The sequence below is a fragment of the Loxodonta africana genome, chromosome 8 (genome assembly GCF_030014295.1).
Source record: "Loxodonta africana isolate mLoxAfr1 chromosome 8, mLoxAfr1.hap2, whole genome shotgun sequence".
In the NCBI taxonomy this organism is placed as follows: domain Eukaryota; kingdom Metazoa; phylum Chordata; class Mammalia; order Proboscidea; family Elephantidae; genus Loxodonta; species Loxodonta africana.
This window is the reverse complement of record NC_087349.1, coordinates 1328486-1346984: the sequence shown is the minus strand read 5'-3', so window position 1 is coordinate 1346984 and position 18499 is coordinate 1328486. Positions and strand designations below refer to the sequence as shown.

The window sequence follows — 18499 nt, the reverse complement described above, 5'->3', positions numbered from 1 at the left end:
TCCTGACTGTCTCCAGGACGACAGTTAGATACATGGAAGGGTCTGGAGGAAGGGGTCAGACAACTGTCCTGGCGCCGGGTCTCGGGCACTGACCAGCAGCGTGGCATCCTCAGGTACAGAGAGCAGTCGTGGGCAAAAGACCCGTAACATCCAGCCAAGCATCTGCGACTTCTGAGTGCCCGCCCAGAGCATGGTGTACAGCGAGCAACGACTGATTTAAAACCGATTAGCCACTAAACATGAACAAAGAAACAGTTTGCCCACCTGAGAAATCACAAGGCAACATAGGCGTCTGACATGAAAATGCTGCTGAGTATTTTATCTAAGTGTTTATGAATATGAAGTCTGTCGTTCTGTCAATAATGAGCCGCTCCCAATGAACACCCCTACCTACAGTTAATCGTAGGTCTGTCTTTTTCCCGGAGAGACAGTTGGGAGACGAGCAGTTAGCTGAGAAACGATGGAAGAAGAGGTTGTGATAAAAGCAATGTCATTCAGTCCTTTTGTATAGAAGTTGGCACTGTGTTAACAATGAAGACACAGCTCAGATGGCAACAAGTTTATTTATTCTGGTTCTTTTTACCTAATTCGCCCCTTTTGATTGGGAGCCTGAACACTCAAGCATCTGTCTCCTCCCCTCCTTCCCCTGGACCAGCATCAGCACCAGAACCAGCAGCAGTACTAGGTCCAGTACTAGCACCAGCGCCAACGCTAGTAGCAGCACCAGCACCAGCACCAGGACCAGCAAATCAGTTGCCGTTGAGTTGATTTCGACTCTGGTGACCCCATGTGTGTCAGAGTAGAGCTGTGCTCCCTACTGTTTTCAACAGCTGCTCTTTCCAAAGTGGATCACCAGGCCTTTCTTCCGAGGTGTCCATCCCTGGATAGACTTGAACTGCCAACCTTTCATTACCAGCTGGGTGCAGTAACCGTTTGTACCCCAGGGACTCTTCTTTCTTCTGTGAAGAAGTTGGAAATGTGAGCTTTGTTGAACTTCTCAAGTCAGACCCTAAAAACTCATCATCTCTTCCGCATCTGAAACCTGAAATCCTGGCTGCTTGTCCTCCTGTAGGAACTGTGGGGAGGGTGTCGTTATAATAAGAGATGGAGGGTCCTGCAGGTACTGACCCCTGTTCTGACAGGTGAGCACCTACTGACCTGGAGAAGCCGCTGTCCTCTGAAAACGTGCTCAGCAGTGTCCTCCCCTGAAGTAAGGCAGGCTCTGTCTCCTCGAAGCCTCAGCATCTCCACAGGCAACCATTTGTTTTCATATCTGCTCCTGAAATGTCAGTCAATGGCAAAGGGCTAAAACGAATTATTTGAGAAAAAAAAAAAAATTTCCACCACGTAGCTCACCACAGAATAAAGTGAAACAAAACAAAGGAACCAGGAAAACAAGGGCTTATTACAGTGTCTGGCTCCAACTCCTGCAAAAATCATGTTGCAATTTAAATTAAATCACAATTAATAGCAGCAGTTTTGTTGAAGTGCCTCAAATTATCACTTTAGATGCTGAAGCTCAAGTGGTTTCCATGGAGATATTTTCTCGAGGAGATGTCAGGTCCTATCTAATGCCTTTTTTTTTTTTTTTTTTAACACTGATGTACAGTTACATGAAGCTTTTAATGCTTTTCACATCTTGGGGCTTTATGTTAGAAAATCTCGATTTATTTTTATATACATTTAAATATGTGTTTTACTTGCAATTGGCACCTGAGGCTAAAGATTACAATTTTATGTATTTTAAAACTTAAGTAAATAAAAACCACAACCACCTCATTTATCTTCTATATTTAAAAAAAAAAAAAAAACCTTTAATCTGCTTCCTCCCTACCTGCTCAATGGGACAGACAAGAAATTTGACGCTTTTTAATAGACCTTATTTTTCACAGCAATTTCAGGTTTACAGAAAAACTGTGCAGAAGGTACAGTGAGTCCCCTTAGTCCCCCTCCCCTGCACCCTGCTTCTTTGTTATTAACATCCGGCATTGGCACAGTTGTTAGAGTTGATGAACTGACGTTGATACGTGGTTATTAGCTAAAGCCAGTAGTTCACATTAGAGTTCACACTTTTCGTTGTATCAAATCTCTTTTTCGTATTCTCTTCTTATAAGGATCTTTTTTTTTTTTTTTAACTTTTATTAAGCTTCAAGTGAACGTTTACAAATCCAATCAGTCTGTCACATATAAGTTTACATACATCTTAGTCCATACTCCCACTTGCTCTCCCCCTCTTGAGTCAGCCCTTTCAGTCTCTCCTTTCATGACAATTTTGCCGGCTTCCCTCTCTCTCTATCCTCCCATCCCCCCTCCAGACAAGAGTTGCCAACACAATCTCAAGTGTCCACCTGATATAATTAGCTCACTCTTCATCAGCGTCTCTCTCCCACCCGCTGACCAGTCCCTTTCATGTCTGATGAGTTGTCTTCGGGGATGGTTCCTGTCCTGTGTCAACAGAAGGTCTGGGGACCGTGGCCGCCGGGATTCCTTTAGTCTCAGTCAGACCATTAAGTTTGGTCTTTTTATGAGAATTTGGGGTCTGTATCCCACTGATCTCCTGCTCCCTCAGGGGTCCATAAGGATCTTTTAAATCAGTACATAATACTTAAGCACCTGCCTTGGGACTTCTGTAAGTTTTTTCACATTCCCTGAGTGCAATCAACAGAGCAGTACTGGTTCAACAGTCGAATTCTCGTCTTCTGTGCAAGAGGTCCAGGTTCAATTGCCAGCCAGTGCAATTCATGGGCAGCCGCCACTCACCAGGCGGTGGAGCCTCGTGTGTTCCTGAGAGGCAGACCAGTTTCAGTGGAGCTTCCAGGCTAAGATGGACTAGGAAGGAAGGCCTGGCAATCTACTCCTGAAAATCAGCCAACAACAATCCCGTGGATCACAGCAGTTTGATCGTGTTGTGCGTGAGGTAGCCATGAGTCAGGAGCCGACTTGACAGCAGCTAACAACAACATATGCAATCAAAAGTTATTTTCCAAAAATAGTATTTTAAAGCACAATTCGCAGTGTTCATGAATTCACAAGCATTTTTAGAGTGGTGACAACCGCTCCTCCAGTGCTGCTTTGGCCCATTCGGGAGTCCTGTGTGTTCCCAAGGGAAGATCGGGCTTCTGTTCGTCCTTGTGTTGGTCTAGAGTTCTTAGTTTGCCACATTGTCCAGCTGATGCTGCCATCATATGAAATTATTTTTGGTGAGCTAAAACATCTCTCACACTCGGCCTGTGAAGCCAGACAAGTAGTGTCAGAAGCCTTTAGATGTCATCAGCCTCCACAGACCATTAGTGACAGAGGAAAACGTTGGGTTAAATCGGTTGGCTGCCTCAAGACCATGCAGTGCTGTTGATAATTGGATGGAGCCAGTGTAGACTGGTGCCATATCATCAGACAGTTCAGCTGACTGTTTAGGACATGGTTTGTGAAGCCAACTTCCTGGGTTCAAATCCCAGCTCCACCACTTAATGGTCACATGACCTCATACAAATCTTAGCTCCTCTAACATGGGTTGAATGTGTCCACTTCACGAGATAGATTGGCACAAACATTGGATGAGCTTATACATGACAAGGACTAGAAGAGTGCCTGGCTTGTAGGAAGAGCTACTGTTTTTCCCAAACCACTTATTTTACTGAAATTTGCATTTCACATCATTTGCTTTTGCTACTCTACAATGGAAGGACACACTTCTGGTTGATTTTGACACAACAAACCATTTGGTACTCCACTATAATGAACATTTGGCACCCCACCACAATGAACCATTTGGTACCCCACCACAACGAACCATTTGGTACCCCACCACAACGAACCATTTGGTACCCCACCACAACGAACCATTTAGTACCCCACCACAATGAACCATTTGGTACCCCACCACAACGAACCATTTGGTACCCCACCACAATGAACCATTTGGTACTCCACGCACCACTGCAAACTATTTGGTACTCCACCAGAGCTAGCCATTTTTGCCACTTTGTTTTTGAAAATTTTTCTATGATCATAGAATTTTAGAGTGGGCTGAGCTTTGGAAAGTGTTATGTACGCAGAAACCTTAGTGCAATGTTGGCTGATTAAAAGGTACACTAGAATGTAGAGCTGTACTGCTCATCCACGTATAAGCCACCTACCCAGGGACTTCGGGCCGTTGTTGTTTAATATTGCCCCATCTTAGTCACCTAGGGCTGGTGCAGCAGAAGTGCCACAAGTGGGTGGCTTTAAAGAACAGCCTCACAGCTCCGGAAGCTGGGAGTCCAAATCAGGGCAAGGCCAGTCAATGCCCTCCTTGTGGGTTGTCTTGGGCGTTCCTTAGTTCCTTGGCTTGTAGACAGTCCTCACGTGGCGTCCGTCCTGATTGTGTTCATCTCTGTACCTAATCCGCTGTTTTTATAACTCAGAAGTGATTATACTTAGAACCCGCCCTATACTGCTATTACCTCACTAAGGTAACAAAACCCTACTTCCAAACAAGGTTATATCCACAGGTACAGGGGTTAAGATTCCAACACGTATTTTGGGGAACACAGTTCAACCCATAACAGCCCTTCACCTACCGACAGTGAGGGTTCAGGACTTGTCTCTGGCACTGGAGCCCTGGCTGTCCCTGCTGCTGCAGGAAGGACACCCACCCTCCCCTGCCCAGAGGCAGACAGAAGAGGCGCTAATTAGACTGTCACTGCCTTCCTGAGGGAGCCTCCAGGAATGACAAAGGGAGGACAGAACACCCTCCGAACAGAGTAACTCACATGTTTTCTATTCCTTCCATCCCACTGGGGATAGAGGTGTATCTCCACCCACCGCATTCTACTGTATCTGCATAATTACAGCCCACATCCCCAGGCCTGATCCCACAGTGTGTATGTTGCTGCTATCCCCCTTTTCATTTTTTCAACCTGAATATTGAAGAACGTGCACCCGTACTGAGCTCTCAGATTTCTTCTCACACAAAGACAAAGACGGAAGGGAAGACTGTCTGTGAGCTACAGTGAGGCTGGGACCCACGTTTTAGTATGTGTGGCGGTGTGCGTTAGCTTCCCAGGCTGCGGAAACAAAGTAACACACGGTGGGTGGCTTCAGACAACAGACAGTTCTGGAGGCGAGAAGTCCAAATTCAGGGCATTGGCTGGGCCTCATTCTCTCCAGAGGCTCTAGGGGCAGACCCTTTCCTGTCTCTTCCAGCTTTTGGTGGCCCTAGGTGGTCCTTGGTTTGTAGATGCATCTTCACACGTCACTCCTTCCTCCAGTGTGTCTCTGGTGCCGTGTCTCTTCTGTTTTTTGTAAAGATACCAGCAACATTGCATCAAGGCCCACCCTACTCCAGTGTGACCTCACGTCAACTCAACTGACAACATCTGCAAAGACCCTACTGCCAAACAAGGTCACGTTCACAGATACAGGGCTAGGACTTCAGCACGTCTTTTTGGGGGACACAATTCAACCCATGATAGGGCCTGTGAGTAGATTTGCCTTCTCTGTGGGTGAGGAGGGCAGCAATCTGTGTGGGCTCTGAAGTCTCAGCCAGGCTGATTAATAGGCATGTTCTCAGGAGAAGGTCTCCAAGCATCTCTTCCTCCAGCCACAGGCTCTGCATGACCATGCTGGGTGGGGCGGGGCGAAGAGCTCATGTCTGAGTGGGGCCTTGGAGCTGTGCTAAGGATGGGCAGGGGAGGTGGAAGCCTTCATCAGTCCTTGCAGGCAGTGGATGTCAGCGAACCGTGTCCATTAATGGCAATCTCCCTGCGCCTTTTGCTCACACGTGCTACAATGTGGTAACTGCAAAGCAGTCTCCAACAGCTCACTGTAAATGGACAGTCGTAACTAATACCCACACTTTAGGTTAATCTTTGGGCAGTACAAACTAAACTGTCAGATGGTGGTTGGAGTCAACAGACCACGTGCGGCCAGTAGAGTCATCGTTAGCAGCAATTCTCTGTGCTTTGCTGTTCACTGTGTAACCCAGCACTGAGAACGGAGCCTGCCATTTAGTAGACATTCATCAAAGATTGTTGAATTCATGAGTGAGTGGCTGGACAAATAACCTTGTGACAACAGCTGATAGCACTCTTCTGAAGAGGAGACTCAGGTTTAAATGACAAACCCAGGTTTTAAAAACATGTTTTTATGCAAGCCAGTTTTATTCAAATAGGATAATTTTACAATCAGCCTAATTATATCAGTGATAAAGCTGTAAATGCAAGATCTTTGCATTCTTGGGTCCACATTTAGAATTTTGAGTATCGATCCATGATAGCTACCCCTGTCAAATCCTGAAGGGAGTGAGAAAGGAGCGTTAGCTGCTCCTCCGGGTGTTGTGTTGGCTCTGTCAGGTCCCCGCCCCTCTATTTGTAGGATTGGGCCAATGAAAACAAGCCGATAACACCAAAAGGTCTCTTTGTGTCCAGCAGTTAAAGAAGTGGGGAAATATGCAAGTCCTAATTACCCACATTAAGGTTGTGTTCATTTGTGCCCTTCATTGTGTCTGTGGTTTTAGTCACATCGACAGCTTTGATGGCTGAGCCAATTTGGGAGTATACTTCTGAGGAAGAATAATATTCCTGGTCCCAAATAAGATCATGACATCTGAGAGAGGAAGGACTAAGGGAGAATCCAGAATCTCCCTGAGTTTTTGTTGTTGTTGTCACAGCCTGTCCACTGCCATTATCCTGGGGATTCTTGGGAGTCTAAATAGCCCCAGGAATAGATTAACCTTAGAAAAACTGAATCCTTGGCAAGGTTCCCTCTGATTCATAAGACAAACCCATTTCCTCAGTGTGTATACATTTAATTATGCAAAATAACTACTTTAATTTTTTTTTTAATCTAAGAGGTGCCATAAAGTGGCCAGAGCTCTGCTTTACCTGGGGTGAACTACAGCAGGGAGGCTGTTGCTGCTGTAAGATTTCCATCAGCTTCCCAACCAGAAGTCCGTTAGCTCTCGTGGATTACGACAGAAAGACTTTAGGATCTATTCACTTGTAGCCTTTGTGTGCTTTAATTTTTTTTTTTTTTTTTTGTCTTAGAGAAACATCTAAATGTAATATACTCAATTCCTATTTTTTGTAACTGGGAAAGAAATGGAAAAGAAAATTTTAGGCAGTTAATATTCTCAACTTTTATGAAATATTACTCCCTTACAAATTCCTGAAGTCTACAATATTTTATTAGAACCATATAAAATATTAGCTTAGAAAACTATCACTTTTTAAACAAATGTTGTGAACTATAAGAAGCTCATCTACAGATATACCCAAGGCCACTGGTTGTGAATGGAGAACGAGGGAGTGGGAGACAGATCACAGCCAAACCTGAGAAAAGGTGTGCTACCACGTCAGCTTGTCTGTCAGTGGGCCTGGAGGAGCCAGCCCAGGCAGTTCTAGGATTCCGTGTGACATTCCTCCAGAAGAAGAATGGTGTTTGTCTGGGCTTTGAACAAAGGAGGACACAGGAGCAGAGGTGGAGTCATTGTGATCTTGTGGGAGACAGTGGATCCATCTGAAATGGAGGTTTCATGGGGAAAACAGTGAAAGGCAAGGCTGGGCAGAAGTGCTGATGAGTCATATGAAGAAATAGGCATCGAATGATTTGGGGTTAATGGCGGACTTGAGTCTTGACACGTGCCTCTTTGTTTCTTTCTGAACAGCCAGTGCTGATTTTCCATACAACCCTGGACAAGGCCAAGCCATACGGAATGGCGTCAACAGAAACTCAGCCATCATCGGAGGTAGGTGATGTAATTAACATGTTGTTGTCATTAGTTGTCACAGCGTTGGCTCCAACTCATGACAACCCCGTGAACAACAAAGCATTGCCCAGTCCTGCACCATCTTCACAATCGTTGTTATGCTCAGAGTCCATTGTTGTGGCCACTGTGTATTTTGAGTGCCTTCCAACCCAGGGGGATCGTCTCCCAGTACTGTATCAGACAGTGTTCCGTTGTGATCCACAGGGTTTTCACTGGCTGGAATTTTAAATACCAGAGTCATAGCTTCTAGCATCACAGCAACATACAAGCCACCACAGTATGACAAACTGACAGACAGGTGGTGGGTATATAACACAGGAGTCTAGAAAAAAAAGGAAAAAGAGTTGTCTAGCTTTTTCCTTAATTTGACATTTCGTATGAATTAAGGTTATAAAGTATGGATGTGGAGAAACCATGGCCAATTCAATGCTGACTGGTAGAAAGGGAATGGTAGTGGGGGGGCTGGATGGAATCTGAGTGTGCAAGCAGGCAGGAGAGGCAGTAGCCAGAACATTGCCACCTCTGCTCCTTTACTCTCTCATCCTCTCGCCTCCCAAATGGTCCAGGATAGCTCACTGCAAGAATGGGAGGGAATATGCCAGCCTAGTTTCAGTTAAAGACTGAATTAAAAATTGTCAGAAGGTTAATAAGCCTAATCATGTAAACACTCTAGTCCTCTCTTCCTGCCTAAAAATCATTGTGCTGAGTGAAGGAGGCCAGGCACAACAGCTTACACACTCCGTGATTCCATTTATAGACACGCAGCTTCCAAAGAGTCGGGCTCTCTTAAGGTTACTAAAAACCAGCTGCCCCCGAGTTACCTCTGACTCACGGTGACGCCAAGTGTGTCAGAGGAGAACTGTACACCATGGGGTTTCCGTGACTGATTTTTCAGAAGTAGATCACCAAGGCTTCCTTCTGGGCACCTCTGGGTAGACTCAAACCTCTAACCCTTTGGTTAGGAGCCGAGCATGTTAACCATTTGCACCACCCAGGGAATCCTTCTCTTTATCCATATTTGGATAAACACTGATAGGCCCACTGCCAACTGCCACCTTCTCTCTCTGCTTCTTCTAAGTCCTATTCCATAAAGTTGTCTCCTGCCTCTCTGACTATAGCTGATAAAACATACCTAACAAGAATTTCAATTTGGCCAACCAACTGGAAGGGACCCATATGTGTGCCTATTCCCAAGAAAGGTGATCCAACTGAATGTGGAAATTATAGAACAATATCATTAATATCACACCCAAGTAAAATTTTGCTGAAGATCATTCAAAAGTGGCTGCAGCAGTATATCAACAGGGAACTGCCAGAAATTCAGGCTGGATTCAGAAGAGGACGGGGAACCAGGGATATCATTGCTGATGTCAGATGGATCCTGGCAGAAAGCAGAGACTACCAGAAGGATGTTTACCTGTGTTTTATTGACTATGCAAAGACATTTTACTGTGTTGATCATGATAAACTATGGATAACACTGCGAAGAATGGAAATTCCAGAACACTTAATTGTGCTCATGAGGAACCTGTACATAAATCAAGAGGCACTCATTTGAACAGAACAAGCGGATGCCGTGTAGTTTAAAGTCAGAACAGGTATATGTTAGGATTGTATCCATTCACCATAAGTATTCAATCTGTATGCTGAGCAAATAATCCAAGAAGGTGGACTATATGAAGAAGAATGGGACATCAGGATTGGAGGAAGACTCATTAACAACCTGCGTTATGCAGATGACACAACCTTGCTTGCTGAAAGTGAAAAGGACTTGAAGCACTTACTGATGAAGATCAAAGACCACTGCTTTCAGTAGGGATTACACCTCAATATAAACAAAACAAAAATCCTCAGAACTGGACCAATAAGCAATGTCTTAGTTACCTAGAACTGCTATAATAGAGAGCAGATGGCTTTAACAAAGAGAAATTTATGCTCTCACAGTCTAGTAGGTTTACAAGTCCAAATTCAGGGTGTCGGCTCCAGGGGAAGGCTTTCTTTCTCTGTTGGCTCTGGAGGAAGGTCCTTGTCCTCAATCCTGGTCGAGGAGCTTCTCAGGCTCAGGAGCCCTGGGTCCAAAGGACGTGCTCTGCTCCTGGTGCTGCTTTCTTGATGATACGAGGTTCCCGACTCTGCTTGCTTCTCTTTCCTTTTATCTCTTGAGAGATAAAAGTTGGTGCAGGCCACACCCCAGGAAAACTCCCTTTACACTGGATCTGAGTAAGGGTGGTGTTAGAATCACACCCTAATCCTCTCCACATAAAATTACCATCACAAAGTGGAGCACAACCCCAGAATACTGGGAATCATGGCCTAACCAAGTTAATACACACATTTTGGGGGAACATAATTCAATCCATGACATTCCACCCTTTGGCCCCCAAAAAATCACATTCTTGCAACATGCAAAACATATTCATCCCATCATATTATAGCAAAAGTCTTAACTCCAAGTCCAAAGTCCAAAAATTTCTCTTCATCTGTGAAATCTAGAATACAAGTTATCTGCTTCCAAAGGTACAATGGCAGAACAGGCACAAGCTAGACATTTCCGTTACAAATGGGAGAAACTGGAGGGAAAGAAGGCGTAACAGGCACCAAGCAAGTCACCAGAACACATTACATCAGCCCTCAAGGCTTTGAAAATAATCCTCTGTTCTCTGAGACGATTTACACAATAACCCTGCCCTCCAGACTCTAGGTATTGGCCACACTCTCCACATTCTGAATAGAGGCCCCTCGGCCCTGGGCTTCAACTCTGCCTTCCAGGCCCACAGGGACAGCAACTCTGCTCCCTCTGCTTTAAGCACCCCATTCTCCTAGTCCAGCTGAGTGGCATCTCCACCCTTAGAAACACCAGAGGCCATGGCCCCACCCCTTGAAACTCCTGAGGTCATGTCCATACCTTTTGAGACTGAGTCAGCTCAGCTTCTTGTGTTCCTTGTCTCTTCAGCTTCTGTTTCCAGGTTTCTTGTCCTCTCTGCTCCTTGGGCCTCACACCCGCATCTGCCCTGCGGTGGCAAGTGTTCCAAAGCTCAGTAGCTCCACTGATAAGTGCCTGGAGTACCCTACTCTGCCAGGAAGCCTCCTGCACACAGGCACTCAGCTCTCTCGCTCCCTGGGGTTGGCTCCAGTGCTGTCTCATGCTGGTCTCCTGGTTCTGCAGCTTCTGGTTCTCTGCTGTTGCCGCTTCTGTGTCACTACAAGTTCTCTGCTGCACTGGTCCTGTGCTGCTGTCGCAACTCTATCCATTCACTTTCAAAACTGCTTCCACATTTTAGGTGTCTGTTAGAGTAGCACCGAACTCTCTTGGTACCAAATATCGTAGGCTGAGCTCTCTAGAGAAGCAAAACCAGTAAAGCGTATAAATATATAGAGAGAGATTTATATCAAGGAAATAGCTCGCGCAATTGTAAGGGTTGGAACTTCCCAAGTCCTTGGATCGGGATAGAGTCCTTTCCCAGTTCACAGAGCCGCAGAAGCTGGGGAACGCAAGGCGAGCAGGTCGAAGAGCAGGCTCCCGCTCACAGGCCATGATGGTCGAGGAATCTCCAAAGTCGCAGGCAAGACCACAATGTTTCTCCTGAGTCACGTAGCTGCAGGGGCTGGTGAACCCAGGGGCTGGTGTAGGTCGGGGAGCAAGACTCTTGCTTGCAGGCTGTGAAGATCGGCAAATCCCAAGATGGACAGGTAAGGGGCTAGCTCAAGTCCCAAGAACGAGAGGTCAGACAAGAGATAGCTGCTGGATCCAGAACAAGCCAACAACCTTTGCAAGGCAAGCAGGAAGGAAGCAGGCAGTGGAAGGCAGAGAGATGAAGGCCGAGGGGGCAGTGAGCTGCCACAGGCCCCACCCCCACCAGTACCATTCAGCAGATTCCATCGTGTGGGTGATCACATATCAGATTTCAACAGGAAAGTGATCACAACATTATACAACTGCCAAAACACTGAGAATCATGGCCCAGCCAAGTTGACACACAATCTTAACCATCACAAGCAACATGATAAATGGAGAAAAGATTGAAGTTGTTAAGGATTTTATTTTACTTGGATCCACAATCCACACCCATGGTAGCAGCAGTCAAGAAATCAAAAGATGCATTGCATTGGGCAAATCAGCTACAAAAGACCTCTTTCACGTGTTGAAAAGCAAAGATGTCACCTTGAAGACTAAGGTGCACCTGACCCAAGAGTTTTCAATCACCTCGTGTGCATGAGAAAGCTGGACAATGAATAGGGAAGACTGAAGAAGAAGTGACACCTTCGAATTGTGGTGTTGGGGAAAAATATCGAATATACCATGGACTTCCAGAAGAATAAACAAATCTGTCTCGGAAGAAGTACAGCCAGAATGCTCCTTAGAAGCACAGATGGCAAAACTACTTCTCATATACTTTGGACATGTTGTCAGGAAGGATCAGTCCCTAGAAAAGGACATCAAGCTTGGTAAAGTAAAGGGTCAACAAAAAAGAGGAAGACCTTCAACAAGATGGAATGACACGGTGGCTGCAACAATGGGCTCAAGCATAGCAACGATTGTGAGGATGGTGCAGGACTGGGCGGTGTTTCTTTCTGTTGTACGTAGGGTCACTATGAGTCGGAACCGACTCGACGACACCTACCAACAACAACGACGATGATCATGAATTTTAAATTCAATCAATTTGCTTCACCAGTGGGTTTCTTCTCCACAGGAGGAAAGTATCACCTCCTGTGAGAAATATGTATGAACATAAAATTAGAGTGATGCTTAAATCATATTGTCCATCATCCTGACATAAGCTGACCAAAGTCCCTATCCTTTTTGTTTTTTGCTTTTAAAAAATAAAATCAACTTTCTTTCAGTATGCTTTAGATATTATAAGACACACTCATCTAAGTGTAATGAGTCAGTGACTGTTGACAAATGCACACACCCTAACCACCGCCACAGCCAAGACATGGGACATTTCCATCACGCTAAAAAGCTCCCTCATGCCCCTGCAGTCAGCGCCGCCCCCCCCAACTCCCAACCGAGGCCACCTCTGGTTTGCTTTTGTCACCACAGACTAGTTCCACTTCTGTTAGGATTTTCTGTAAATGGGATCAGCGTGTAAGCTGTTGTGCCTGGCCTCTTTCGCTCAGTGTAATGTTTTTGAGAGCTATCCATATTGTCCCATGTATCAAGAGTCCATTTATTTTTATTGCTAAATTGTATCCCACTGTATGGATATATCATCATTTATTTTATCCACTCTCCCGTGGTTGGACATCTGGCTTATTTCCAGTTTGAGGCTATTATTAGTAAAGCTGCTATGAATATTCTTGTAAACATCTCCTATGGGCATGTTTTTATTTCTCCTTGGTAATTCCTAGGAGTTCAGTTGCTGAGTCTTATAGAAAGTGGGCATTTAACTTTATGAGAAATTTTCAAGCAGATTTTCAAAATGGCTGAACCATTTTACATTCCCACCATCAACATCTGAGAGTTCAAGTTGCCCCACAACCGCATCTACGTTTGGTATTGTCAATCTTCTTAATTTTAGCCATTCTAATGGATGAATAGTATCTCATTGTGGTTTTAATGTGTGATTATCTGATGACCAGTAATGTTGAGCATCTTCTCATATGCTTATTGCCATTTAGAAATCCTTTAGGGAGCGTCTGTTTAAATCTTTTCCCCTCTTTTAATTGCATTGTTATTGACTTATTATTGAGTTGTAAGAGTTCTTATATCCTGGACATCAGTCCTTTGTCAGACATATGTGCTGTGTATTTTTTTTTCCCAGTCTGTGTCTTGCCTTTTCGTTTTCTTGGTGCATGTTTTGAAAATCAAGAGGTTTTTATTTGGATGAGATGCAATTTTTCCTTTTTTTTTTTTTTTAATAGTTTGTGATTTTTTTATTTGCTTGTTTTACCTAAAATATCTTTGCGTACCCGAAGGTTGTAAAGATTTTCTCTTATATTTTCTTCTAGAGGTTTTATAGCTCTAACTTTTACTATTAGATTATAGGCCATTTTGAATTAGTGTTGTTATGGTGTAAGGTAAAGGTCAAGGTCATTATTTTCCAAATGAATATCTAATTATTCCAACATCATTTGTTTTAAAAAACCATTGAGTTTCTTAGCACTTTTATCAAAAATCAATTGACCATGTATGTGTGTGTCTATTTTCTAAGCACTCTATTCTGCTTCATTGATCTATATATCTTTCCTTAGCCAATATCACTTTCTTTATTATTGTATCTTCATAGTAAGTCTTGACCATCAGCAGTATATGTTCTCAAATTTTTCTTCTCTTTTGTTTTTCAAAACTGTTTTCACTATTCTAAGTCTTTTGCATTTTCATATAAATTTTAGAATCAGCTTATAAATTTCTATCAAAAGAAAAATTTGCTGGGATTTTGATTAGTATCTCACTAAAGTGTATTTGGAGAGAATTGACATCTTAACAATATTGAGTCTTTCAGTCCTTAAACATGGTATATTTATTTAGGTTTTCTTTAAAATTCTCTCAGCAAGGTCCATTGGTTTTCAGTGCACACAATCTTGAAAAGCTGTTCAATCTGTGGTATTACAAATGGTATTCTTTTATTGCTTTCATTTCCCAAGTGTTTCTTGTTGATGTATAAAAACACAGTTAATTTTTCTGTATTGATCATGTATCTTATGACCTTGCTAAATTTGCTTGTTAGTTCTAGCAGCTTTTTTTTGTAGATTTTTTAGAATATTCTGCATAGACCCCCATGTCTGAAAATAAAGAGTTTTACTTCTCCAAAAAAAGAGTTTTCTTCTCATTCTTTGTGCTTTTTACTTCTTTTTCTTATTTTATTGCAGTGGCTAGGACCTCCAGTGACAATGACGAATACAAATATTCAGAGCTGACATTCTTCCATTATTCCTTATGGTAGGGAGAATGTGTATAATCTTTCACCATTAAGAAAGATATTAGCTGTAAATTTTCCATAGATGCACTTTATCAAGATGACAAGGTTTCCTTCTATTCATAGTTTGCTGAGGTTTAATAGCAAATGAGTGTTGAAGTTTCTCAAGTGTATCAGTTGAGATAATCACATTATTTTTTCTCCTTTATTTGTTTAATGTGGCAAATGACATTGATTTATTTTTGAATGTTAAACGAAGTTTGAATTCTTAGGAGTTCTCTCACTTGATCATAATATATTGTCTTTTTTATATATCACAGGGTTTGATTTGCTAAACTTTTATTAAAGGGGAATATTGCTCTATATTTCCTTTCTTGTAGTGTCTTTGTCTGGTTTTAGTATAGGATAATGACTCCTGAGAGAAGAGTGTTGAAATTGCCAGTTATAATTTTAAATTGTCTATTTCTCCTTTCAGCTCTGTCAGTTTTTGTTTCATTTATTTTGAAGTTCTATTAGGAAACCCTGGTGGCATAGTGGTTAAGTGCTACGGTTGCTAACCAAAAGGTCGGTAGTTCCAATCCACCAGCTTCTCCTTGGAAACCCTATGGGGCAGTTCTACTCTATCCTATGAGGTCACTATGAGTCAGAATCGACTCGATGGCAATGGGTTCTATTAGGTATATTCACATTTAGAATTCTTATGCCTTCTTGATAAATTGACCCTTTCATCATTATGAAATGTTCTTCTTTATCCTTGCTAATAACCCTTGTTCTTTGTTAATATAGCTACTCCAGCTTGCTTGTAATTAGTGTAGGCATGGCATATCTTTTCCGCCCTTTTTTTTTTTACTTGTTTCTTTATACCTAAAGTTCATTTCTTATAGACGGTGTATAGTTGGCTTCTTTTTTGTCCACTCTGACTATTCTCATTTTTAATTGAAGTGTTTATATCAGTTACACTTAATGCAAATATTAATATGGTTGGATTTACACCTATCATCTTGCTATTTGTCTTCTCCTTGTGCCATCGGTTCTTCATTCCTTTTTCTCCCTTTTCCTGCCTTCTTTTGGATTAATGAGGTGTTTTTTTTCCCTCCATGATTTTGTTGTATCTCCATTCTTTGTTTCATAACTGTTATTCTTTGTTTTCTTTTTAGTGATTGCTCAAGGGTTCACACTATGCATATTTAACTTATTATAGTCTACCTACAAATAATATTATACCACTTCACATGTAATATATAACTCCGTTTCTACCCTCCCTTTGTGCTATTCTTGTCATTTATTTTAACTGTTTTAGAGTCTGTATCTGCTAATTCCGTCACCTTTGTCATTTCTGGATCTCCTTCTATTGACTAATCTTTTTCCTGGCTACAAGCGACATTTTCCTGCCCCACACCCTTCTTTTCTTCTCTCTTTTTTTTTTTTTTTTTGCGTATTTGGCAATTTTTACTGAATGTAGAAATTGTAAATGTTACATTGAGTGCTTAGATTTTATTTTCTTCCTTTAAAAAATACTCAGGTTTATATTGCAGACAGTTAAGTTGCTTACAGATCAGCTTGATATTTCTGAGCCTTGTTTTAAACCTTTTTTAGGACAGGTCTTAGTGAAGCCTTTAATCTAAGGCTATTTTATGAAAACACCCGTCGAGTGGTCCTTCTATAGTCTGTACCAAATGCCCTGGTTATTCAATGAGGTTAGTCATTCACTGTGGTTAGTGGGAACACAAACATCTCTCAGCCCTGGGTAAGGTCCAGAAATCGCTCTGCTTATAACAGCTCTTAGCCATTGCTATTTGCTGACCTTATGGGATTTCACCCTATGCCTAAGTATAGTGGTATGTAGCCACAGATTCTCAGGGGCTTCTATGCAGATTTTATGCATAGTTCTTTCTGTGCATAGCTCTCTCTGGCTCCTCAGTTCAGGGAGGCTGCCAAGCTTGGCTGCATTCCCCTCCTACATCCTGTCCAGAAACTGCCTCCAGGCAGAACACTAAGAACAGGGCTCACTTGGTTTGTTTTCCACCCTCGGTTATCACAGTTCCATTACACCTGTTGTCTAATGTCTGAAAATTGCTGTTTCATACACATTGTCCAGTATCGTAGGCACTTCTGGCTGGAAGAAAAGTGACTCCTGTTGTTTCTGTTACTCCTCCGTGGCCAGAAGCAGAAGTCCTCTTTTATTGTTTTTGGTGGTGGTAGAGGTGGTGGTGGTGTTTGGAGGTTTGTGTTTTATGGGGGAGAGGGCAGTGTTGGAGGGACACCTTGACGAAATGAAGAAAAGTTGATGGGGGCTATATAAGATATGTTTAACTTCTAGTCCTTCTCCTGTCTCCACCAGGGGTCATCGCTGTGGTGATTTTCACCATTCTCTGCACCTTGGTCTTCCTCATTCGGTACATGTTCCGTCACAAAGGCACCTACCACACCAACGAGGCGAAGGGGGCAGAGTCGGCAGAGAGCGCGGACGCCGCCATCATGAACAACGACCCCAACTTCACAGAGACCATCGATGAAAGCAAAAGGGAATGGCTTATTTGAGGGTGGCTCTTTGTCAGTGGGGCGGGGAGGGGGAGAGAGACAGAAGCACCCTGCTTTACACTCTTGAGCACATCCTTAAAATATCAGCACAAGTTGGGAAGGCAAGCAACAGAAAATTCTTGAGACTGATCACCACAAAAAAAAAAAAAAACTTTGTAATATTTCTTTATAGCTGAGTTTCCCCTTCAGTATCAAAACAAAATAATACAAAAATGCTTTTAGAGTTTAAGCAATGGTTGAAATTTGTAGGTAATACCTGTCTTATTTTGTGTGTGTTCAGAGGTGTTCTGAAAACCCATGGTAACAGGGCAAGTTTTCTACATTTTTAAGAGCCCTTAGAAGGTGGATATTTTTTCTTGAAAAAAGCTGATAAACAAACATATGGCCTCCAACATTCTCTTCCTTTTGAATATACTCAACTTTAATAGGAAGTCATAGTATCTAGTCCGTGTTCACATGATATTTCATTTGGTGTCCTATAAATTTGAAAGGGAAAGAAAAGGGGCAAAGAGATCTTATTATTTGCCAGTTTTCAGAGAGACGTCAATCCGTCCCGATTCTCTGAGGGTCCCGCCTGACACAGCAGTTATAGGAAGAGGGTGTCTGGAAACTGTCGCGTAAAACACTCAGCACAATTGGTGAGAAGCATTAAGAACTGCAGAAAGTAGCTTCATACTGGGATTGTTGGTTTTATTTTTCATCGGATTCTAAAAGGTAATGGTGTTCCGTGTACGTAGCCTTAGACCCATTCAATATCTGTAACTTTCAGCTACAATTTTTCTGTTACAAAAGATTTCTCCTGTGCTCTGAAACATGTTGGGCTGCATTGTCTGTGTGTGAAAGCACCTCAGTGGAGAGTTAGGGCCAGGTGTGATGGCTTGTTCGCTTCTGCTGCTTCTGTAGGTATAGCGAAAGTATGGGCACCTCCTAGGGAATGTGTAAACTAAGTGGCTCTGCTTCTTTTGCTTTAAGCCTCTAGTTTTTAATCCACTTGTGACAAAATCCTAGCAAACAATGTCCTCTTGATGGACACATCACAATAAAGCCAAGTTATTGTTGTTATTACTATTGACATTACTTTGGAATCCTGTGGAAAACACTGCCATATGTCAAGTCACCGACACCACGTATTGTTCCATCCAAAATAGACATACTGCCATGATTCAGGGTCTTCGGTGGAGACACATCTGAACCTCTGTTTCGTCACAAACATGGTAGGCGACTGTTGATTCTCAGAGAACAGACGTGCCTTGTCAAACATACCGCTCAGTTTAACAAGGAATCTTTACCACTTATTCCAATGAATAACCCATTGGTTTTATTTAAAAAATAATAGACTTTGTGTAAC

At 42.8% G+C, this 18499-nt stretch overlaps 1 protein-coding gene across 1 annotated transcript in view; it reads left to right on the top strand.

Annotated features, from left to right (window-relative positions):
• Window positions 1-18223, top strand: part of CNTNAP2 (contactin associated protein 2) — a 1506181-nt gene extending 1487958 nt beyond the window's left edge. The window contains exons 23-24 of the mRNA XM_064290350.1: window positions 7646-7726; window positions 16952-18223. Of these exons, the coding sequence (XP_064146420.1) occupies window positions 7646-7726; window positions 16952-17151 (281 nt within the window). The 3' untranslated portion in view covers window positions 17152-18223. The remainder of the gene's footprint in view (window positions 1-7645; window positions 7727-16951) is intronic.
• The last annotated feature ends 276 nt before the right edge of the window (window positions 18224-18499 follow it).